Source organism: Emydura macquarii, unplaced genomic scaffold (genome assembly GCF_026122565.2).
Source record: "Emydura macquarii macquarii isolate MOO-44397 ecotype Brisbane River unplaced genomic scaffold, CSIRO-AGI_Emac_v2 contig_2948, whole genome shotgun sequence".
NCBI classification, from domain to species: Eukaryota; Metazoa; Chordata; order Testudines; family Chelidae; genus Emydura; species Emydura macquarii.
Window position 1 is genome coordinate 5184892 of NW_027133085.1, and position 25433 is coordinate 5210324.

The 25433-nt window shown below is 41.3% G+C and overlaps 1 protein-coding gene across 10 annotated transcripts in view; it reads right to left on the reverse strand.

The window, feature by feature from the left end:
* Positions 1-25433, reverse strand: part of LOC137167650 (poly(rC)-binding protein 3-like) — a 490543-nt gene that overhangs the window by 54469 nt on the left and 410641 nt on the right. For 9 of the 10 annotated variants that reach the window (XM_067569882.1, XM_067569883.1, XM_067569874.1 and 6 more), the window contains 2 exons: positions 3335-3358; positions 3197-3229 (listed from right to left, as the gene is read on the reverse strand). In XM_067569882.1, the coding sequence (XP_067425983.1) occupies positions 3197-3229; positions 3335-3358 (57 nt within the window). Of the gene's footprint in view, positions 1-3196; positions 3230-3334; positions 3359-11517; positions 11566-25433 lie in introns of those variants that run through there. The other variant, XM_067569878.1, reaches the window with a different exon arrangement.

Consider the following 25433-nt stretch of genomic DNA (forward strand, 5'->3'; position numbering starts at 1 on the left):
CAGCAACCAAATATAACAACAAGGTGTACTAATGGCAAAATCCTCCTGTCACTGAGTCTCCTGACAGGTATTCTGAATGTCTGCAAAGAACCAAGGGCAGCAGATACTTAGTCTACTTTAGTATGACAGGTGGACTGGAGAGTTGTGAATCTGCCTTTGGGAGGGGATTTCCAGATATACACTAATCATACATCAGTGTTTAATCAATAGCTAGGCCTAGTTTTAAGCTGGAGGGTCTGGCTTCAGTTACCAAACACAAAACAGGCTCCTTAGGGCTGAATTCTGCAATGAGCTCTTCTGCTTCAGTGGGGCTCTGAGTGGGCACAGGCATCTGTCCATGCAGAGCTGCTCACAGGAGTGGAGCGGTAGATATTATGCAGCCTGGCAATACTTAGAATATTCTCCTAACATTAACTGAAGTACTTTTTAGTGAGCAAGGTCACAACAAATTATGTGAAAGACTGTTCCACAATGCAACATTGTATCCGATGTTTTCCAAAAATCACACATGGCAAAAGATCATGTAACCCTTCCATTAGGCTTTCAGTCAAGTCAAAATGATTGAATCTAAGAGGTTACATTCTAAAAGAAAGCACTGTAGAAATTGTCAGTATTTTGTGGCAGCTTAATCAATGAAGGGGAAAGGAATTTCACTAGACTGTAGTTTTCCTGAGACATTATCGGTTAGGTGGTGTCATGCCCCTGGTAGTTTGTAGGATGACATAGGCAGCCCAAGTGGCGTGTCACTCCCAAAAAGATGGTGTGTGACTTGCTATCATCACATCTGCCAGAAAAGTCCAGATGAAAATAACTGTCTTTTATATCTTTAAAGGAAAGTGCAAAAGAAACCTGTCAGTTACAGGAATTACACGTAATATCCCCTTTACTATTTATACAATAGTCATTTCAGAGTTTGAGGACTAAAATGATAGGTTTCCATATCCAGACACTCTTACCTTTATTCTTTTTTAAAATCAACCCCTTTATATAAAAAAATTTAGAGGATATGCTTCCAATGTTCTCAGGAGTATAATGAGGAAAATTTCCATTTATTGTGAAAAAATAAGATGTATTTTTTTTTTACACCTAACAGGTTCAGTTGTAGGGACCAGAGAATAAGGTTTCAGAAAAAGAGGTGTGTGGTGGTGGTGGTGGGGGCGGAGACAGGGCTTCTCTTTTGTAGATTCACCATGCACACACAAAATCTGTGCCCACAGTTTTACACTCACAGTTCAACTGTGAGCACAAATCTGGGTAGGTGGAGCTCTAACAGCTGGTTTGTGGGAACAGGAAGACTAGCACCTGCAATTCATTTTGATGCATTGATTATTGTTTGTTTAATCAACTGCTAGGGGCACCTGAAGTATCTGAAACACACCACTCCTTTCACAAATCTAAACAAGTAAATGTATTTAATAAGTCAAAATGTGGGTGAAATTTGTGTATGCAAAAAGAGAGATCTGACATCAGCCTGGCTGAAAATAAACTCCTCAGGGCCTGTATTTAAAGGGCAAATTAGAGTAATCTTCTATACCACATGCTTTAAAATTTCCTTGTGGGAGACTTTCTACAAGTGCCTAAAAACAAAGCAATTGGCAGAATATGCAATGCAGAGACCCCTAAAACAAAATTAAACATCTTGATACACTTGCTGTACAACTGTATTTTTTACTTTCGAAAAGATAGATTGCCTCATCCTTTTAGCAAACGTTGGAACCCTGCAGGGAGCTGCAGGTTAGTTACTACTGACTCACTGGGGTAGCTGTGACATTTTAGATTCCATCCTGAATAAAAAAAGGTGAGTAGCCCTCGAAGACAGGGGGTAGCTAGGGTCCTAGAATTTAAGGCCAGAAAGTATCACCAGATCATCTAATCTGGCCTCCCATATATCACAGACCACCAACACCACCTAGCACATTAAACCCAACAACTGAAATTAGACTAAGGTAGTACAGCCTTCAGGAGACTAAGGTGTTATGTGCCACAGGCAGAAAACAGGAGGGACTAAAGTGCACCAACACCCAGGGCCACTGCAAATGGCAGAGAATTGACTGAGATATACCCAGACAATCCTGGCACATGAACCTCACTCCACACTGTAGAGGAAGGCAACCCTCTCCGATCTCCCCTCTCTTCCCAAGGTCACTGCCAATCTGACTTAAGGGAAAATTCCTTCCCAACTCCACATCTGGGATGAGATAGACCCTGAACATGTGAGCAAGAACCAGTCAGACAAGCACCTGAGAGAGAGAATGCTCAGAGCTCCAGCCCACCCAGGCCAGTGTCCCAACTCCAGCTGTGGACAAACAAAACAAAACAGACAACCCCTCCCCCAAACCCAACCAGAAAATGTGTGTGTGGAAGGGGGACACTGTTTCTGATCCCTGCAGTTGACTGGCTGAAGGCCTGAAACATGAGATATAGAGTCTGGGACAGACAGGTCTATGGGAAAGTAAGCCTATGAGCAGCCAAGCCTAGGGAGTTGATTTAGAGTTGATTTAGACTGAGGTTTTGAATGAGTCTTGTTTATAAATCCAAGCACCAGGAATGGGGAAAAGCTGCCTTTTTTGAATCTTTGCAACACGTGTGATGTCACCAGTTTGCAGGTCTATCTTCTTATCTCTAGCTAGTGACAAAGGGAGCACTTAGAGGTGGGCCTGTATCACGTGACCACTCCAGCTCGGAGAGAGATTGGCTCCTGACTTTGTGGTTGATTCTCACCTGCTATAACGCGTCAATCCAAATTCCTGGATACAACACCCACCCATAATCCTAAACTTCAGAACCTACAGCTCTGGAGCCAAACTCTGCAACTGGGACCAGGCCCAGGAGTTATGAATGTGTGTCAATGGAAGAGCAGCTCACCAGGAGTTTCTCTGACATGTAGATTCCTATTGACTAAATAAACGCTGAAACAATAGGGTTACAGGCACATTGCTGTCGAAATTATCTCTTTTTAGTTTCCTTTAAAGGAGACAGAAAACCTGAGACTGATTTATGGGATGCTTATATTAACAAAAAATTGTTTAATTTTGGCCTGTATGACATTTACATACTGAAACAACACCACATATAATAATGAATAGTTGGTATTAATCTTTCCAGCCACTTGGTGGTACTGTTATTCCATACACATCTAGCTATACTATTCTTTGAAATAGAAATAAAAATAAAGATATCAAAGTTTATCTCTTACCTCCTCCCTCATCTTCTTAACTGTCTCCCCTTTCTGTTAAATAAATGGGGAAAAATTAGTCTCTAGTGCAGTGGTCAATTGATATAAAATATTGAAACATGAAATTAAAAAAAAAAATCCTTAATGTAAATTACTGACCTTTCCAATAATGCTCCCAACCTCCTGGAACAGAAAAAAAAAAAAAAAACAACCCACAATAAGTGAATATTCATGAGAACAAAAAGAAGAAATGTTGTTCATTAAACAATATTTCACTATAACGATCTTTCTGAAAACAAAGGTGTGCAGGGTAGACCAACCACATTTCACAATATCTACATTTTTAGGCCATACAAATATGCAATATAAGAAGGAATGGACTAAGAGCTCCTTACTGCAATATATATATATATATATATACACACACACACACATTAAACACAGAAGCTTACTGCTGTCATGGGGAAAGCCCCTCTGCCTGGAAAGTAGTCCTGAGCTAATGCAGCATTCTGTCATTGAAAATACTGAGATCTTATTTTGGGGAATAAGAGATTCAGAGTTGATTGAGCTGAACAATCTTCTGGGAAAATTGGGAAGATACAGCCTTCAAGTTCAATGATGATCCCTTTGAAGGAAGACATTTGTTTTCTTTTCAGCAAGTAATGGATAGAAGTGGATTACAGTAGAGATCAGGAGTTATTGTATAAGCACCTGCTGGCCTGTCATTCTCAATCCCTCCATTGAGAGCCTCCCAAACCAGTGATTGCTAATCAGCTGTTAGACACTCTCAGGGTGGCTAACAGGATACCAAAATCCTACATGGAGTGGTATAAAATGTCCAGAAAAATTACTTCAGACATGCAGTGGGAGAATGATGTGGAAGTTCCTATCATGTACAAGTGTTTTAAATTAGGCACATACAAGCAGTAAGGAAGCAAAACTGAAGTTAATAGCCATAAAACAAACCTTGTGGGCATTGTGCAAGTTGCACAGGTTTGAACCCAGAGTGAAAAACAACGATTGGCGATGTGAGCAGCGAAGGGAGAAGCTAACTCATATTCTGTGGTGAGTTGCTAAAATCAGCTTCCATTGGTTAAAAGAGTTCAATATGATTAATCTGATCTGGAGATGTGATCTGCTACCCATACTACAGCTGGGACTTTCACCTGATTTGTTTTCAATCACAACCACCAGAGTAAGATCTAAGAAATGGCTATCCATTACTTTTTCCTGTGGAAAAAAAGACTCATTCTATGACAACGGGGTACTAAATGCATCCCCACAATTCAAAGCTGGCACAGTCATCTTGCGGAAGTTGTTTCTTTCCAGTGAATAATTTATACATATACAAAATGAAGTGGTTAGGGCTGGCGGCTTCTTTAGCCTCATCCACAACATTGAGGACAACTGCAGATGTTCTGTGAGTAGAGGCGCTCTGATTCAGCAAGCTGCTTCAACATATGCTTAAATCCCATTCATTTTGATGGGACATAAGCACATGCTTAAAGTTAAGCACAAGCTGAAGTGCCTTGATGAACAGGGCCATGAAGCCCCCAGTCTGCCTCCATGCTGACTCAGGGCTATTCTCAAAGTTAACCTCCCTTGTTTTTGTTTTCCTCTTCATTGCCCCTCTTGTTAGCATGGAAACTCCACTTCATGCACATGTAGTGATGGCCTGTATTCAGATGTGCTTCTTTGTGCTCTGTGCAGCCACAATTTTACATGTTGTGTGGAGTGGACCTATATGCTCATATATTACATAAATATTATTTTGGTTGTTACAGTGTTAGCTTAAGTATTAAGTGCCTGGCACTAGTGCAGTGGTTCTCAACCTTTTCAGAGTATTGGACCCCTTTTCAGGAGTTTGATTTGTCTCACGTACCTCATGTTTCACCCCACTTAAAAACTACTTGCTTGCAAAATCAGACATAAAAATACATCAGTGTCACAGCACACTATTACTGAAAAATTGCTTACTTTCTTGTTTTTACCACGTAATTATAAAATAAATTGATTGGAATATAAATATGGTACCTACATTTCAGAGTGATATGTGAGCCTGTTTTGCACTTGTGAGCCTTGTCTGAAGTCCGAGCCCCAGGAGGCGAGACTGAAGAATATAACTTAACTTTGTGAGGCTTCAGGCAATTGCTTTGCTTGCCACCCCCTAATGCCGGCCCTGCACTTGTGATCCCCCTAAACTCATCTCGTGACCCCTTTGGGGACTGCAAGCTCCAGGATGAGAAACACTGATCTAGATTAGTTGATGTACTCCCTGGAAGACGCTTGTGTACCCCCCAGGGGTACATGTACCCCTGGTTGAGAACCACTGCAATAATGTATTAATGAGCTATGTGTATATAGACCTTCAAGAGCGTATGAATCTATATCTATGCATACATAAAAATGACCATTTAGTTTCTAGCAGTCCAATAGCCCATCTTGGGGTTTATATTCAAGTTTTTTATTTTGAACACCTTCCTGATTCTAATAATCTTCAGTTCTATAAATCAATTTTTGTCACAAATTTCCATGGCCTCCAGGGGTGGATGGATAGCAGAAGCAGTGATTGTGCTTCCAACACCACTGGGATTCCCCTCTCTTTGGTAGCGCACCCAAGGTGGTTCAATAAGGAGATAAGAGTTTCATTAGAAACAATGGGCCAGATCCTCAGCTGGCAGAGATATCGCAATTTGGAGCCATTGAGGATCTGCCCCAGTATTTTCAGCCATCCAAGATCTTGAAGACAGATTTATTTCTTTTGTGATCATATGAAAGGCATAGCTATTAATAAGAGCTGGTATATAAGGCAGAAAAGATTTAAAACCTTTTTTTTTAAATAAAATAATAATAAATAATAATCATAATACCTAGCTCTTATAACAAAAACAACGAGAGTTCTGTAGCACCTTAAAAGCTAACACATTTCTGTGGGCATAAGCTTTCATGGGCTGCAACCCACTTCATCAGACATGGGTTGCAGCCCACAAAAGCTTATGCCCGCAGAAATGTGTTAGCCTTTAACGTGCTCTGGATTCTTGTTGTTTTTGCTGTATACAGATTAACACAGCTACCCCTCTGGAACTTTTAGCTCTTACAAGGTTCTTTTCATCAATAGATCTTAAAGAGCTTTAAAAAGGAAGTCAGTATCATTATCCCCATTTTACAGATGGGTAAACTGAGGCACAGAGCAGGGAAACAACTTGCCCAGGTCACCCAGCAGGCCAGTGGCAGGGCTGGGAATAGAAATGAGGTCTCCTGTTTCCCAGTGCAGTAATCTGGCCACTAAGCCACATTGCTAGAAAAATAAATAATAAAATAAGATGTTTCAGCCTTGGAAACAGAAGAACAAAACACTGTGCCGCTGACTTGCACCCAGATGAAAGAGAACCTGTTTCACACATAGAAAGCATGAGTCTTTAGAAAACTTAAATAAACAATCAAGTTCTGGGGCTGGAATCCTGGTCCAATTGAAGTCAATGGGAGTTCTGCTATTGACTTCAGTGGGGCCAGTATTTCTCCCTGGATGTTTCCTCAATATCTGGAAGGGAGAAGCAGGGCCAGCCTTAGGGGTGGGCCACCTGGGAGGCTGCCCAGGGTGCTGTAGGGTCAGGGGGGCACCGTTGGCGGCACTCCTGGCAGACAAGCTCCACATACTTTCAAAGGCGATGCTGCGTAGGGGAGAGTGCCCAGATTTCTGCTTGCTTCCTCCCCAAGGAGGAACATGGAGATGAGGGTGAGCGGTGACTCCCAGGTATTGCTCACCCACACCTCCAACGTTCCTCCGCACTCCCCCTCATAGGCTATGAGGAGGGCAGCAGGGAGCAACATCAAGCGCTTCCTGCATCCAGGTCACTTTCCCCACTTGGGTTGTGCTGTGAAGTGAGCATCAGGAGCTGCTGCTCTCTGCCTTCCCTTTACGCAGCCCAGGTAGGAAAAGTGACTTAGATGCAGGGAGCCCAGATGTTGCTCCTGGCTTCTCCCCTTATAGTTCCCTGGTGTGCATGGAGAAGCAGCATTCCAGGTAAAGTGACCAGATAGCAAGTGTCAAAAATCAGGATTGAGGGAGCGGGGGATTATAGGCACCTATATAAGACAAAGCCCCAAATATCAGGACTTTCCCTATAAAATCGGGACATCGGGTCACCCTAGTTCGAGGAGGGGGTGGGGAGCGAGCAACAATACCAGCCACTCCGTGCTTCCAGGTCAGTTTCCTCACGTGGGCGCAGGAGTGGGGTACAGGGGTTCGGGCCCAGGAGGGAGAGTGCAGGGGTTAGGGCAAAGGGAGCACAGTGCAGGGGATAGGGCGAAGGAGGTTCAGGAGAAGTTAGGAGAGAAGGCATTATTCATTATTATTGTTATTATTGTGTATTTTACAAATAATATCAGGCGAACACCTCAGATGCCTGAAATCACGCTCCGTTTTATCAGTGACTACCATATCTCAGCTTCTCTGCACTAGTATAAAATGGTTCATCTCCCTCTCTGTCTTACCTCATACACTTAATCCCATTGAACTCATGAAAGTTGCAGGATGTGTCCCCAGCACCTCTGTCTATACAAATTAAGCTCTAGGGGTGAGAAGGCAGCAGAGTCTGAGTGGGGGGGTGGCTCGGGGGGCCTGTGGGAGCGAGGAAGATGGGGAGCCCACGGGGGCCAGAGGTGATAGGGGTGCACACCGTGCCCACGGAGGCCAGGGTGCCAAAATACAAGTTCACCATGGCACCATTTTCCCTAAGGCTAGTCCTAGGGAGGAATTATTGGATAATGTTACTTTATTGTTCAAAGGTGCAATTTTCAAAAGAGCTGTAGGGACTTAAGAGTATAAATCCCATTGAAAAATCAGTGAGACTTGTGCTTCTAACTCACTGAGGCTCTTTAGTAAATCTCACCCTGATGCTATAGAATATTTTAAATCTTCCCCTCACCCAATGCTGACAATTTTTTAGAATACCCTATAAAAGGATAGTTCCAAAACAGTCTGACTAATACCCTCTTTCTCTTGTACTTTAATTGTTACATTCATATCCCTTTTAACCAGGAATGTGTAAGGCAGATCATGTATGAAAAAAAGGGGAAAAATCTGTTTAATTACGAAGTTCCTAAATTCCCGGATATTTTTTGGACCATACAAGCAAGTCAAAAGAAAAAGTTCTTGTTCAGGGCTGAATTGACAGCTCTAGTTTTGTCAGCACCAGTCCTCTCTCTCCAGCAAAGCTATGCTCATGTGAAGATCAGAAACAGCATGTATTTTTAATCATGATGGGAAAGCCTTTCTTTTGTCTCAGTTAGAAAGCAGAGGGTTTTTTAGCTAATTTGGAGAGTGGGTTTGATATTGGATCTTCTGGCTTGTCAAACTTTTCATGGTTCCTTATTTAGTTCAATGTTTGTTTCACATAGATTCTTAGGTTAATAAGAATAATGTTTAGTGCTGTATGGAATATCTAAAATTATTTCCACAGTGCTGAAGTTTTTTTTTTTCTCCCGAAGGGATTTTTGAAAACTTTTTTCCTTAGTAGAACATTTCTACAATTTATTTACTGTAGAAATGTATTATGCTGTGGTTGGCTGATTGCGATACATAGACTCCTGGTGACGAATTCAGCTCTGGTGTAAATGGGTGCAACTCCCATTGCTGTCAGTCTGGTGTTTGATTGAGATGTCCTGTAACACAATTGTATATTTTTATGTACTGAAAATTTGCTGTGTTATATTTTCCAGTGCTCACACATAACTATACCAAAGTACATATATTTGTTCCATATGGTTAATTTCAGAGTGATTTTGTTTCCTATTATCTACTCATTAACACATTGGAAATTATAGCACAGCAAATATTAAAACTCCTATCAATCAGAAATAACAGTAGAGGAGCAATTATTCCTAGTACATAGGAACACTTTTTGGATAGCATGAGGTAGAGTGTTTACCTGTATACTTTTCCCCAATACACCCCATATTGCCTCCAAAAGGCACCCTTTGATTGACTGTCAGGGAATAAATGCAGTGTAACAGGTTGTGGAATCCGTGTGCACAGCAGTGTGGCATGTGAGTGCTTAGTAGAGACTATTTCCTATAGAAAGTGGTGTGTCAGGTTGCTACAGGTGATGCACTCTCCACAGCTGTGTGTATTTCCTACTAATGGCAGACCCAGCTTTTGACACCTGAAAAAGTTCTAAAGTGAAAAGATGCTGCCCCCTTGACCACCTACATTTTTTCCACTGAAGTATACATAAACAGTGAGATTAATTTCCTTTTCTGAAAAATAGGCTAAGTTTTGTAACTACTTACCCAGCTCTTTCAGACCAGTAAGAGAAAATGCATGACATTAATTTTTCACTGTGATAAGATCAAATATCCCAAAACACTATTTATTTTTCCTTTTTCTTCTATAAAATAAACAAATGGATGTCTTGTTGGTCAATGCTCTCTTTATAGCCATCAATCTTCATGCAGATTTTCAAAACATATAGCTGAAATAGTGTTTATACGTATACTTACATTTTCCCAAAGTGCCTGTGATTTTGAGTGCCCTTCTTGAGATCCGTTAAAGTGGCCTGATTTTTAGGAAGTGCAGAGCACCTGCCCTTTCAAGTTATGTCAGAGTGGGCCCCCAAATGCTAAGGCACCTAAAATATCTAGTTGCTTTGGAAAATCCTACTCAACTGTCCTGAGTGTATCATTTCCTTGATTCAGCAGTATTTTACATTGTGTCCAAGGGTGTGCACAAGTGGGGAGGGGCAAGCAGGGGCATGGCTGCCCCAATAATTGTTGGGGGCACAGAACTCCTCCAGACCCAGTGCTGGGGAAGGGAGAGCGAACTCCTTCAGCCTTACGGGCCACATCAGGGGCACAGGATGTGCCCCTCCAAAAGCATGACATTTAAATTCCTGCGCACGCCCCTGAATGTGCCTATGACTGTGCTTCTCTTGAGTAAGCCATGTCTAGTAGTTCAAAATTTAACAAAATGACAAGATGTAAACCGCATCATTACCCATATGTTACTAGAAAATGGAATATGTTGGCAGCCACTGGTTTGTTCTGCAAAAAATGTATTGGATACATTGTTTTTTAAATTTTCCATTACTCAGTCATCATTTCAGTGGGGACCATAAGGAAAAGCAACGTTAAAAATGAGGGCTGTTTTACTTAATGCTAACAGGTAGGCACACAGTATTATTTTCGCAACTAATTTGCATGATGGATTAGATATGAATGAGTTCTACGCCAAATGAGCACTCCAGAGGAACAGGTTCTTATCACAAAACAGAACACTGTTTCTGAAGTTGTTACGTTACCAATGCCATCCTATTGCTAATGCAACACACAATTAAAACAAAAAACAACAGTGAAGTACTCCTTACACTCCACATGAGTGACAGAAATCTTGACAGTGCAATTGACTAATCTGAGGTTCTGAAACATTCAGTCAAAGTTTATGAGAAAATGCTATTTCCCTAATCAGCTAATAGTTTGCCTTCTGCATAGCAAGGAAAACAAATTAGTCATGTTAAAAAAACAGGAAGCTTAACAAATGGTAACAAAGCTTGGCATAAAGATTAACTTTTAGACTGCTAACATGATGTGTGAAGTTCCATCATTTTTCTAAATATTGCCTGTTTAATAATCATTATAGCACCATCAATCTCAGGAATTATTGCTAAAAAACAGCCCTCCCCCCAACCTTACAGTAAATGAGCTATCATTCTGTTATAAAAACAATCCTGCTACCAACTTTACAGTGTTGTGAAACATTAATCTGACAGGAGCCCTCATCTAAACACATTTATAGATGTGAAAACCATTTTAAAAGTCATAATAATATCATACATTTGTACTTTCATCCCAAATCATTTGACAAACTACAAGCAACATCCTAAAGCCTTTATTCCATTATTACTTAGATAAAGATACTGTTGCACTTTGATATGAATTTTGCACCGGCAAAGGTAAAGACATTAGGATTAAGCCTTGTACAAAACGTGAACTAATAATGTACCTGAAAAACAGACACTCCTGGGTGGGGGTGATATTCACCATAATGGGGAGAAGACACATTTTGACAAGACTGTTTGAGCAAACACCTGGTCTAACAAAAAGTGCTATAAGCCTTTTAATGTGCCTCACTCATCATCATATAGAGATAACACCTCAAAGCATGGTTCTGAGGCTTCATTTATAAGTACTTGTAGAGCACATTGAGATTCTTTCATGGAAGGCAATACGGAAGTGCAAAGTATTACCACTTAATTATGTCTATTCAGAGCACAGAGGACTTCAGTTTTTAAGTCTCAGAAAAAAAGACACAGTAAATTATATGTACCATAACTCAGTTCATCTACCTTGAAAGAACGAATGGCTGAGTCAGTCATGTTAACCGGCGATCCATGTTTATGTATTCAACATCTGATGCTTAAGGCCCCAATTCAGCCAGATACTTAAGGACTTGTCTTCAGTAGGTCTACTCCTGTGTTAAAAGTTAGTCATATACTTGAATGCCTTCATCAGTTTCTACAGCTCACTGACACTTAAGTTATAGACATTCTGAAAGAGAAGACACTATTCTGCTCCTTCCATCAGTCCATCCATCCTTTTGTCTTGCAGAGACCTTTTATAACACTTCCTACTTTTATTTGGGTAGCAGGCTAGTTATTTTTATAACATTTCACCACAATTATCTACCACAACCCCCTTTTATCTTCCTTCTAGTGCTGATGGTACTTGTGATGACAGTGCCTGTGCCCGCCTACTGTACGAAATCAATATCAATGGAAACAGTGCCTTCGACTATATCAATTCATTATATCTGTGAAGTGACCAGAATACCAGGCTTGCTAGGTACAAGAAATTTTTGTCGTGTGATTTGTTTTTTGGAAGATTCAGTGCCCATTGGCAATAAGAAAATACCTAGACTGCTAACACTTGTCCAGTGAATCACTCCATTTTGTCAGGCTAGTAAAGTAGTAAGGAACTTTGGCTGTCACTGAAATTATCTAAAAGAAGTGCACAATCAATCATCGTAAATTCCTTGCGTGTTCACAAGAAATAAAAACTACAGAAAAAGCGTTGACTTAGTTGGCATTTTTCCTCCTTGGATTAACTGGCTGAGAAGCCAACTCTCAAAGACGCTTTCTTTTATATTATATATTAATGTGAAATGGATAAAAATTAGAGGAGGTTATTTATTTCATGACAGCAGAGGAGCTGGTGATTTTTTGTTTTACAGACCTGTCAGGGATGGATTATACAGCCACTTGTGAAAAAGAGGCTCCAGGTTATTCTGCTGTTAAAAAGAATATCCATGAAGACAAGACTGTGCTCTGTATAATGAATGAAAGTGAGAGATGTTCTCTATGTTTTTTTATCTTGCCTGTATTAGTGTCTTTAAACGTGGGTGAACAGTTCAGTAACAAAAAAAATTCAACTGTAGAAAATGTTGTTGCTAACGATTAAAGAATGATGGCCACTGATGTTAGGTGTGCCCTGCTGGAACACAGTAGGTCTGCTTTTTTAGAGGTGTTGAGCACCCACAACTCTAGCTGAAGTCAATGGGTGTTATAGGTGCTCAGCATTACTAAAAAGGCCCAAGGTGGGCATCCAAAAACTGAGAATCAAAATCAATTGGCACAGCTGAAAATGTGGCTAAGTACATTTGTCTAATTTACTGATATTGTGACTATGAGGATATAGCTGGAATGTTTCACCAAGTCAAAAAGTCAGAGATGGAAAAGCCCTATTAGATCGTCATATCTTTTCTCCTGCTAATGCAGGCTTGTTTCCTATAGTACATTTGCTTGTATTTTATCCAGATATGTTTAAATATTCCAAGCAATGGTGCTTCCAACATTTCCGTTAGGAGACTGTTCCACAGCCTAGGCAGTTTTTCCTTGTATTCAGGCTTAAATTCCTTTTTGTTCAGCCTTTATTGTTACAGTTACTTATTATTTTACTCCATTATTTCTAGTTCTAATTTCTTGTACCACGCAAAATAAATTACATCCCTTCTTGGTGTTTATCTCTTGATAGATTTGCAAACTTATTTTCTCCCTCGTCATAAAGCTATACATGCTTAGCTCTTTACATTTTCCTTCCCAATCTGTTCAGCCACCTGACGATTTTATTCTTGAGCTCTGAGCTCCCTTCTATTTTTCAATATCTTTCACCTGATCTAGTACTTAGAATTGAGTACAATATTCCACATGTTTTCACCAGACCAGAGCCACAGAGAGAGGTACCTATTGCCTTCCCATCCCATGACCTGACGACTCTGTAGATGCAGCCCAAAATTGTGCTCGTATTTTTGGCTACAATGTCACTGTGTTGCAGTCAAACTCATGTCTATTGTTCTAATCTTTCTAGCCACTATCACACCAATTCTCTTTCAGCTTTTGTGCTTTCCAGATTTCTCCCTCACATGTTATTTTCCCCCAGATTTATTAACCCATATCATTTAGTAACAACAGGTCTACTTTCTCTCTACTTCTTCTTTCCTACTTGTAGCCCCTCTCTATTGATAAATGCTTTTGTTCTCCTCACCCCATCTGGCTTGTATTAATTTCCGGTTTTGGTTTTTGCCATCTTAAACTTTTTCCTGCAGGCTATAACTAGCTCCCTGTATGTTTCTTTGTGTCCTGCACATTTTGCTATTCCCACAATAGCTTGGTTTCTTTTTCACCTCAGATCTTTGTACAATCCTTTACGAAATCACATGGAGCTCTTCTTGTTTCTTTTACATTCTTCTTTTGCAGAAGAATTGAATCTGCTGGGCCTTCTTTAAGGTGTCTTTTAGGATGTCTTAGCCTTCTTCCAGACTGGCACATTTGAATATTTCCTCCTATTTCACTTTATACACTTGACTTTTAAACCTCTCCTAACCTGCTTTCCTAAAATCCAAGACCCTTCTACTGACACCATACACATCTGAATTCAGCCCTTCATGGCGAATCTTCAGGGTTTCAGACAGCCTGTTAACACTGGCTGTGTACAAGTCCAAACCATTTTAAAATCATGTAATGATTCTCTAGTACAGTGTAAATGCTTCCTTGGAGTCCTTTTAGTTTGGGCACATGAGGCTCAGAATTGGAACAGAGCTAGTTCTGCGGGATATTGGCAGAGCTGTATGGGAAAGATTTTACAATACTGCACAGTGCTTGACCTCATTACTGTTGGCATTAGGCAAGAAAATCAGCCTTCCAAAATTTGTGGAGAATACAGATGTAGCAAAATGTGAACAGGAAAATGAAAGAGAAACATCAAAAGCTCCAAAGAACCTATTCTAATCTATTTTACGGGCAATTATGAAAAGTTGATTTTTGACCAAAAAAAAAAAGAATGGCTCTTTTGGAGCTTTAACAATGTATCCAGTTGATGCCTACTTAGGACTTTGATAGCTAGGGATGGCGCGCACGCACGCACGCATGCACTCTATATTTGCATACTATAAGTCCTTTCCAAAAATGTTAATTTAATGCTGGGGGCAGTCAGGGCATGAGGACAGCCCTATCTTGAGAGTGCCTGAACAAGGATGTTGCAGAAACCCTGATTACAAAGAAGGGGCTCCCAGCTGAGCCCTGAAGGTTCAAATTACTAGTAACATCATCTGGTGCTTAGACTGTAGTGTACTTTTTCTTCATCGTCAGTGCCTCTCATCAGCAACTCCTCCAATTGGCAACTCCTCCAAACTTTCCCTCATCTCCTCCTCTCATCAGCAACTCCTCCAAAAAATGCTTTATTGGCAACTCCTCCAGTGAAAGCCCACCTTTTTGGCCCTCCAGCTGAGTCACCAGTTTGGTTCACCCCCTTCCAAGGTAACAAAGTCCAGAGAGGTATGAAGAATCCCACATCCTCACAACGGGAAGCTCTTCAGCCCACCTCCAGACCCTTGTGGGGGGCTCAACCACACCCTAGGGCTCTTGGCAGCTCTGTCCTCTCCTCACTCCTGAGTGGAGGGGATGGGAAAGGAGATACGTGCCCCTTTCCATAACGGGAGGCATGGGGGGGTTGGCAGGAGAACCCAGACCTTCCCACTCCAATGGGCTCTTCCTATCTCTGTTGCCTACACGAAGCTGAATTCTGCACTAACCCACACTCTGTGCAGCCCCACCGGATTTCTTCTCTCTCCTTTTCTCTCTCATCCCCATAACAATGTCTGCTGTTGAATTAAGATTTCTTTACACATCAGATAGGTTGGTGTAAGAATACTCTGGGAGAATGCCTGACATAGCTGCCAAAATTTATGTAGCTCCATGTGTTGCGTTTATACAAATTATTTATGAACAGGCCTTTTGTAAATAGGCAAATAATTTGTATATGACCTTAAACTTCAGCTTAAGGTCAATAGACTCAGTCCCAAGAAATGGCGGGAGTAGGAGATGGAGCTGCACAACATTTGGCAGCCTTGGCAGATGGGATGGTGGTAAAAGGTATCTGGGGAATAGGAAGGTGGTGGGCAGGGGAAGATGGGGCAGCTGGGTTTGTAGGAGTCCCTGAGCAGAGACGGGAAGCATAGCTGGGTGCTGTCAGAAGGGCTGGGTGAGTGGAGATGGTTGGGGAGAGCTGAATGGTAGCTAAGGGAAGTCAGGTTTTGCAGGTGACCAGAAGGAAGCTGAGTTTGTGAGACTGTCTGGCAGGGACAAAATAGAGTAAGCTCAGTGGCTGTGGGGAGAGATCTAGAGATGGAACCTGGGATAGCTAAGTTTTTTAGGGATGTCCAGAGGGACAGTTAAGTTTTTGAGTGTCCAGGATGACCTATTGGCAGGGGAAGGCTGGGTAGAGGTGAGTGTCGGGAAGGAAGTATGGAGGCAGGGGAGCATGTACTGTGTGTCTCTGACCTTTTCACAGGGTGCCCAAGTATGGCAGAACCCTAAGAAGTAGATCAGTTAGCAACTGGCATAGCTGGTGTGTCTTGCTAGGCTGCTGGGATATTTTATAAACTGGCTGGGGATTCTGGCACAGCTTATGAGTCTGGGAAGGACTCCAGTGGGGGCTTACACCATATCAATAACTTGACAGAAGTAGAAACAAAAAATGTTTTTTTTAAAAACTAGGGAAATTCCCAAACACAAAATGTAGGTAAGATGAAATCATGGCTGTGAATACATAGGTCACTTAAATGACGGAGGGAAAAACTTGAAAGGACATTATAGTTTTATAGAACAAACATTGACAACCAAATACAATTCAAACATTTGAAATAGGGAAATGGAGCGTTAGGTTATCCTAACAACCTTAATTCTGTCCCAATTTTCCTGCCCCATCTCTGCTGAACTTCATGGAACATGAGCCTTATGCCTGTATATGGAAAATCTTTCTCATTGACAATATGAGCTCTATATACTTCTACATTGTATCATCCTTAATATATGGCATGTACCAACTACTTACTACTCGAGTACTCCATAAAAGGCCAGAGACTATCCTCTAACACACCATCTCTTGATAAGACAACAATAGAAACTTCTTGGCCCTGATCCTGATCTTGCTTGAGGGGATTCACACTGTTGTAACTTCATTGACTTCAGTGGAGTTATTTCTGATTTAACCTAGTCATGACATGAAAATCAGGCTTCTCTCATCTCTTACATGTCATATACACTCATTGAAGATCTAACCAGCTCCCTGTGCAATATTACTTCCCTAATGCCAGCCAGTGGAATTTTTTACAATATTAACCTTCTATGTTTCAAAATGGTTAGCCTCTTTCTGTCTATGGACATTTTACGTTTGGAGTTCAGCGATATATATCATGCTACATGATACGTAGGAGACATGGTCAAAGAAGTCATCCTCCTCCTCTTAAAGACAACATGCAAACCACAAAAGTGTTTAAAATGTCCAAAGCCATCTGGGTTTACGACTCAACTAATTAAGCTTACATAACCCTGGTCTGCACTACAAATTTGTTGGTATAACTGCATTGCTCAGGGGTGTATAAACAGCGCTTCTCCCATTGATGTAGCTACTGCCTCTTAGGGAGGTAGAGAACTTATGCTGACGGGAGAAGGTCTGTTGGTGTAGGTAACGTCTTCACTAAGTGTAGACAAGTGTAGTTTAAGATGGAGTGTAAGGGTATGTCTGCACTGCCGCAACAGCAGACATTAATGCAGCAGCATCAATTGAGCGGGTCTGTGTGGACTTGCTCAGTCGATGGTACAGTGCTCTCCTGTTGACTGAATTAATCCATTGCCCCGAAAGGCGGATGGCAATGTTGATGGGAGATGCTCTCCCATAGACTTAGCATCATGAGGACATAGCACTGCATAGACTGTAAGTACATTGACGTGAGATATGCTAGTTATGTTATGTAACTAGCATATCTCATGTTGACCCAGCGTGGCAGCGTAGACCAGGCCTAAGTGTTAAGTATAGACAAGTGTAATTTAAGATGTTTATTTATGAAATACAATACAGATGTCACAAGCACATTAACCTCCTAATGTAGGGGTACAGAGGGCAACACAATTATAGGGACAGAGTTAAGGTTGGATTTCCATACAGTTCAACTTTTAAAAAAATATTTATTTTACTAAATAATAAAATTGGAAAACCAGGAAATTCTATTATTTATAACAATGTCCTTTAATTCTCCACTTCTGCCTGTAAGTTATGAATCCTTATTTACAACTTTAATGCTGGCCCAATTAAATGTTTTGTCTGGGAATGCTAATTAGAGTACAGCAATTTCCAGTGATTCCATTATCACAGCAAATCTTAAGAAACAGTGTGGAAACATATTTCTTCCTGTTTCAGAGCCATTCTCAGCTCTCAGAATGACCTCTTTGCAGTGAGTTCATATTAAGTCCCACACCGATGTTAGCATTTTTAAATCACAAAGATGACATCAAAGTAACTATGAGGGCCTGAGTTTAATTTACAAAAATAAATTCTAATTTAATGCATTCTTTGCAATCCTTAGGCACAATAGGACACATTATTAGAATATGCTGTAGTTAAGAGTACACCCATTGGGCTTGTTAACTGAGGATGTATGGTATATTTCCACCCTTAACTTGGAATTTTCTTGCTTTTATGGGTTTAATTTAAACCCTCAGGGCTACATATTAATAGAAGATTAGACATGTAACACCCATTTACTGTTAACAGTAGTTGTGCACCCAATTCACTATGGTCAACACAGAAAATTAACTTCTAATTTCCTTTCTGATTGCTTTAAACTAGTTTAAAAACCAGTTTAACTAAAATATCCTGAAAATGACTGATACTGAGTTACATAGAGGGCTTGATTCTGAGAGCAGCTCAGCTTTCTGGCATGATCCAGAAATGCATGTAAGCCAAAAGTAGTTTAATTGAAGCCAATGGGACTAAACACAGGCATAAAGGTAAGCGTGCTTTAAGTGCTTTGCTGGATCAGGGCCAGCACCTTGCAGGATCGACCCCCTAAGAACCACATCCTAGGTTTTTACACACATATTATAGGCCTTATAAGTTTGCCCGATACTTCCCATTAGAAGACCCTATTTTCAGTTGCTTACAACTTTGCTAAATTTAAACCATCTGCGCTGAAATGTTACATGTCAGGTGTCTGCCTCGGGCTGAAACTTGTTGAAAACTTTCAGCCAAAATGGTTCAGCCATTTCTGAGGCAAAAGGCCAGGGAAAAATATGTAGTTTTGGTCATTGTTACAAAATTCTGGTGACCAGATCTAGCATCCCCATGCTTCGGAGAAGGGAAATGAAATTTGGCAGCTGGTATGATTGTAGCAGGGATATGCCTTTTGCTGCCCCTGTGAAAAATCTGCCCAAATTTGGCCAAGTTATAAGTCTCTGAAAAATCAGTTAGCACATGCTCCACAAAGACTTTGATTTTAGCAGCTAAGATTTCTGAAGACTCTGCCCTCACTGAGAATGCTCCAGCCTGTCACAGCTCCAGCCTGTGCATTGCTCAGTTGCTCTGTGGGAAGGATGCATTCTCTCTCCAGTCCAGGGCTTCCTGACTGAATCTGGACTTTCCCTGTAATGGCTGCTCCAAGCCATAGTTGGGCGGGACGTGGAACTAAGAGCAGGGAGTCTGTCTCTCATGGACTCTCAATGACCCCCCTGCTGGCACCCAGGCAGCATGGAGGAGGAAGCTCTCTGATTGGAATTCAACTTGATCAGGAGGGAGGGAAAAATAAATTTGGACGAGGAGTCTGGTCAGACAAGAACTAGAGGGCGAGGGATGAGAAACTGACGGATTGGCTGGACAAAGAGATAGGGACTAGGAATCAGTGTCGAATAGGAGTGGGAATGGGGGCAGGGAGGAGGGGATGCATCTGAGGGGATTAAACAGAAGAGTCTATGCCCACTAGAACACACTCCCCTTCAGCGCATGGGATGGAAACCAAGTTTCCTGAGTCTTACCATGTCTCGGCTGTCAGCAAACATCTGTAAAACCCACTGGCAATCTATCTCACCTCCCACCCCCAGTGCTGGTCCAAAGAGAGAATGACATCCTACTATTGCGGTCAGTTACGCCGATAGCTCACGTGACAGAGGTTGGTGTGGTAGATCTAAAGGTTCCAGCCCTGCTGATGACCATGTGGCAATATGATACCACATGATGGAACTTCTGCTCTTCAGTCTGCTTTTTTAAAAGCCTAGGAAATTACACACACAAACTAAGTTAAAAAAAATTATTAAGCTTGCAAATTCAAGCACTAAGAAGTTTGGAAATGCCAGAACTAAAGTAGGCCATGTAATCTTAATTTGGCCTCTCTGTGAGTATGCATTACAATACAATCTTTAATCACATAATCTCATGTTATTTTTTCCACAGGACTCCTGTCTCATTTAGGGGACAGAGTGAACTGCAGCTACTCAGTATTGTCTTATCCTTGTTTTTTAATGAGTGGCCTTGCACTTTACTCATTGCACACTATTCAAACCTTGCTCTGAAGACATTAATATTAATTTCCTACTGGGCTTTTTTATGGCACTCAGCACGACAGTATCTGAGTGCTTCACACACACTAATTAATTTATTTTCACAACAGCCCTGTAAGACGAGATATTATTATCCCCATTTTACAAATGGGAAACTGAAGCACAGAGTTTAAGGTCAAAAGAATCCACTGATTTTGGGTGCCTAATTTGAGGTGCCGAGGGACTGATTTTCAGAATATCTAGCATTATAAGCATTATGCAGCATTTATATGTTCAAAGCATAGCTCTCATTGACTTCAGCTGCAGCTGTGAGTGCTCTTCACTTCTGCAGATTAGACCCCAGGGTCTTAAATCAGGCACCCAGAAAACAATTAGTGATCACCTGTGAACAGTTTGGTTTAAGTGACTCATCTGGCATCACATAAGAACTCTGTGGCCGGGATAGAATCCAATTTTCCAGGGCAGTATTCATGTGCCTTAACCATGAGACCATCCTTTTGCTTCCTGCAAACCATTACCTAAGTACTTACACATCTTCCAACTTCCTCAATAAATGAGGCAGAGGTCTTACAAATAATAGCCTCCTTCTCTATACAATCCTGATTCATCCCCAGAGCAGGTCTATCCGTTGTACCGAAGGAGGCAGGGATCCTTGGGAAAAAATTAGCATGTGACCATGTAACTAAAGACTGTATCATAATGCATATGCACAAAGGGGCTGAGTTAAAATTGCGTGGGCAACCTTAGGCATTTTCTAACTTTTGAGTGCTTGTCTTTGCAACCTTAATATTCTTTTAACGTAGTTTGTTACACATACAAACCCACACATACACAAATCCAGTACATATGGGATATAAGAGAGTCTGATATTTGTGTTAGGGCTGTGGTTCCCAAACATTTTCCCTGCATGACCCCATTTTCAGATGTGTTTTTTCCCACTACCGCATGGAAGTTGCCATTTAAAAATGGTGTCCTTCCTGCAATGTGACCTCATACTCGCTGTGCATGCAAGGTCATGCCGCAAGGAGGATGCCATTTTGTTTTACAAAATGGCGTCGTCTGGATTGCCTGACCTCACACACATACAGTGCATGTGACATCATGCTGTATTTGGGGGGGGCGCCATTTTGCAGAGCAAAACAGCATCCTCCGTGCGACGTGACCTTGTGCATATGGTGCATGTGAGGTCACGCTGTGTAGGGGAGGCCATTTTGTAAAATGGTGTCCTCTGCACACTCAGGATTGCCATGACCCCATCTGCTGATGAAGTGACCCCATTTGGGGTCACGACCCACAGTTTGGGAACTGCTATGTTAGGGGGCTATTATATGGGTTTTGAATCTCTTTCAGTTATTTTCTGGTGTAGGGAGTGAGAAGTAGCTGCTGTTTTTTGTTTTAACGTGATTATATTTTTAATGCATAACACAGCTGCCTAGAGTCTAAAATAGGTATTTTTATGCATTATAAATCAAAAAGAAATTTTGTATATATTAGTGCGCTATTTCCAAAAATATTTTATCTATATCTATTTTCAGTGTTTCCTTGCTAAAGGAGAGCAAAAGTATACTCATAGACTAATAGACACTAAGGTCAGAAGGGACCAATACGATCATCTAGTCTGTCCTCTTGCACAATGCAGTCCACAGAACCTCACCCACCCACTCCTGTAATAAACCTCTAACCTATGACTGAGTTATTAAAGTCCTCAAATCATGGCTTAAAGACTTTAATGTACAGAGAATACACCAGCAAGTGAGTCGTACCCCATGCTACAGAGGAAGGTGAAAATCCCCCAGAGCCTTTGCCAATCTGCCCTGGGGGAAAATTCCTTCCTGACCCCAAATTTGGTGATTAGTTAAACTCTGAGCATGTGGGCAAGACTCACGAGCCAGACACCCAAGAAAGAATTCTCTGTAATAACTCAAAACCCACCCTATCAAATGTCCCATCACAGGCCATGGGCATATCTACCACTAGTAATCAAAGATCACTCAATTGCCAAACTAGGCTGTCCCATCAGACCATTCCTTCCATAAACTTATCAAGCTCAGTTTTGAAGCCAGATAGGTTTTTTGCCCTCACTGCTCCCCTTGGAAGGCTATTCCAGAACTTCACTCCTTTGATGGTTAGAAACCTGCATCTAATTTCAAGTCTAAACTTCCTAATGGCCAGTTTATATCCATTAGTTCTTGTGTCCACGTTGGTGCTGAACTTAAATAATTCCTCTCCTTCCCTGGTATTTATCCCTCTGATGTACTTCTAGATAGCAATCATATCTCCCCCCTTTACCTTCTTTTGGTTAGGCTAAAACAAGCTCATTGAGTCTCCTCTCATAAGGCAGGTTTTCCATTTCATGGATCATCCTAATAGCCCTTCTCTGCACCTGTTCCCGTTTGAATTCATTTTCTCAAACTTGGGGGACCAGAACTGCATACAATATTCCAGATGAGGTCTCATCAGCGCCTTGTACAATGATTCTAGCACCTCCCTATCTCCACTAGAAATACCTCATCCGATGCATTCTAGGATGAATTAGCTTTTTTCACAGCCACATCACATTGGCGGCTCATAGTCATCCTGTGATCAACCAATATGTCCAGGTCCTTCTCCTCCTCTGTCACTTCCAACTGATGCGTCCCCAGCTTATAGCAAAAATTCTTGTTATTAGTCCCTAAATGCATGACCTTGCACTTTCCACTATTAAATTTCATCCTATTTCTATTACTCCAGTTTACAAGGTCATACAGATCTTCCTGTATGATATCCCGGTCCTTCTCTATATTGGCAATATCTCCCAACTTTGTTTCATCCGCAAACTTTATTAGCACATTCCCACTTTTTGTGCCAAGGTCAGTAATAAAAAGGTTAAATAAGACTGGTCCCAAGACAGATCCCTGAGGAACTCCACTAGTAACCTCCCTCCAGCCTGACAGTCCACCTTTCAGTATGATCTGTTGTAGTCTCTCCTTAAACTAGTTCCCTATCCACCTTTCAATTTTCATATTAATTCCCATCTTTTCCAATGTAACTAATAATTCCCCATGTGGAACTGTATCAAATGCCTTACTGAAATCTAGATAAATTAGATCCACAATATTCCCTTTGTCTAAAAAATCTGTTATCTTCTCAAAAAAGGAGATCAGGTTGGTGTGGCACGTTCTACCTTTTGGTAAAGCCATGTTATATTTTATCCCAATTACTGTTAACCTCGATGTCCTTAACTACTTTCTCTTTCAACATTTTTTCCAAGACCTTGCATATTACTGAGGTCAAACTAACAGGCCTGTAGTTACCCAGATCGCTTTTTTCCCTTTCTTGAAAATAGGAACTATGTTAGCAATTCTCCAGTCATACGGTACAGCCCCTGAGTTTACAGATTCATTAAAAATCCTTGCTAATGGGTTTGCAATTTCATGTGCTAGTTCCTTTAATATTCTTGGATGGAGATTATCCGCCCTCCCCCCCGATTTAGTCCCATTAAGCTGTTCGAGTTTGGCTTCTACCTCGGATGTGGTAATTTTTACTTCCACATCCTCATTCCCATTAGCCACCCTACCACTATCCCCAAGCTCATCATTAGCCTCACTAAAAATGAAGGCAAAATATTTTTTTAGATATTGGCCATGACTAGATTATCCTTAACCTCCACCCCATCTTCAGTGCTTAGTGGTCCCAATTCTTTCTTTGTTTTCTTCCTATTTATATGGCTATAGAACCTTTTACAATTGGTTTCGATTCCCTTTGCAAGGTCTAACTCTACTTGGCTTTTGGCCTTTCTCACTTTATCTCTACATGGTCTGACCTCCAAGAGGTAGCCTTTCCTTGCTGATCCCTCCTATTTTCCACTGCTTGTAGGCTTTCTGCTTTCTTTTAATCACCTGTCTGTGATGCTTACTCATCCAGCTTGGTCTACAACTCTTGCCTATGAATATTTTCCCCTTCCTTGGGATGCAGGCTTCAGATACTTCAAGTCAAAGTTGCAGGAACTAATTCCAAGCCTCCTCCACCTTTAGATCCATGAGTTCTTCAGTCCAGTCTACTTCCCCAACTAATTCTCTTAATTTTTTTGTTAGCCCTTTTGAAGTCAAAGACCCTAGTCACAGATCTATTTTGTTTATCCTTCCATTTAGTTTGAACTGAATTAGCTCATGGTTGCTCGAACCAAGGTTGACCCCTACAACCAATTCTTCTATGAGATCCTCACTACTCACCAATATCAAATCTAAAATGGCATCCCCTCTTGTTGGTTCAGTAACTATTTGATGAAAGAATCCGTCAGCTATCACATCCAGGAAAATCTGGGCCCTATTGTTATTATTACTAGCACTTGTCCTCCAGTCTATATCTGGAAAATTAAAGTCTTCCATAATCACATATTTCCCAGTAGTATTTACTTCATTAAAAGCCTTAAAGAGGTCTCTTTCCATGTCCAAATCAGATCCCGGTGATCCGTAGCACACCCTAAGCACTATCCCAAGGGAAAATCTAGTAGTTTTCTTCCTCAATGTGATTTTTACCTAGACAGACTCTGTCTTATCAATTCTATCACTTCTAATTTCTTTACAATCTACCTCATCATTGATATACAATGCTACTCCACCACCTTTGCCTTTATATCTGTTTCTCCTAAATGGCACATACCCTTCAATACTTGTACACCAGTCGTGACTACTATTCCTCCATGTTTCTGTTATCCCTATAATATTTGGCTTCACTTCCTCTACCAGTAGCTCTAGTTCCTCCATGTTGTTACCCAGGCTCCTTGCATTGGCATACAAACATCTTAATTTTTGCTGTTTGGCTTCATTCAGGTTCCTTACCTGATTTGGCACAGTCATTCTACTGCCAATATCACCTGTTAGACTGGTATCTACACCACCCTTCTTCTGAATGTCCATTCTGGTCCCCACTGCTGTGTCCTTTCTTACTTCATTTTCCTCCCTCTCAATGCTAAAATCAGGCATGGAGATTACCTGGGCACCTCCCAACCATCTCCCCCAACTCCCTAGTTTAAAGCTTTCTTAATCAGTTGTGCCAGCCTCCATCCTAGAAGTGCATTTCCCTCCATACTCAGGTGAAGTCCATCCCAAAAGAACAGTCCATGAATGCCTCCCAGTGGCCATACATCCCAAAGCCCTCCTGATAGCACCACTGCCTGAGCCATCTGTTTATCATCAGAATCTTGTTGCCTTCCTCTAGGGACAGGCAGAATCCCACTGAAGATCACCTGAGCCTCGATTTCCTTAAGAGTCTTCCCCAGCCTGGCATAGTCTCCTTTGATACGTTCCAGCGAGAATCTAGCTATATCATTTGTACCCACATGAAGGATAATCAGTGGATTCTTTCCCACTCCCGTTAGGATCCTCTTCAGTCTCAGG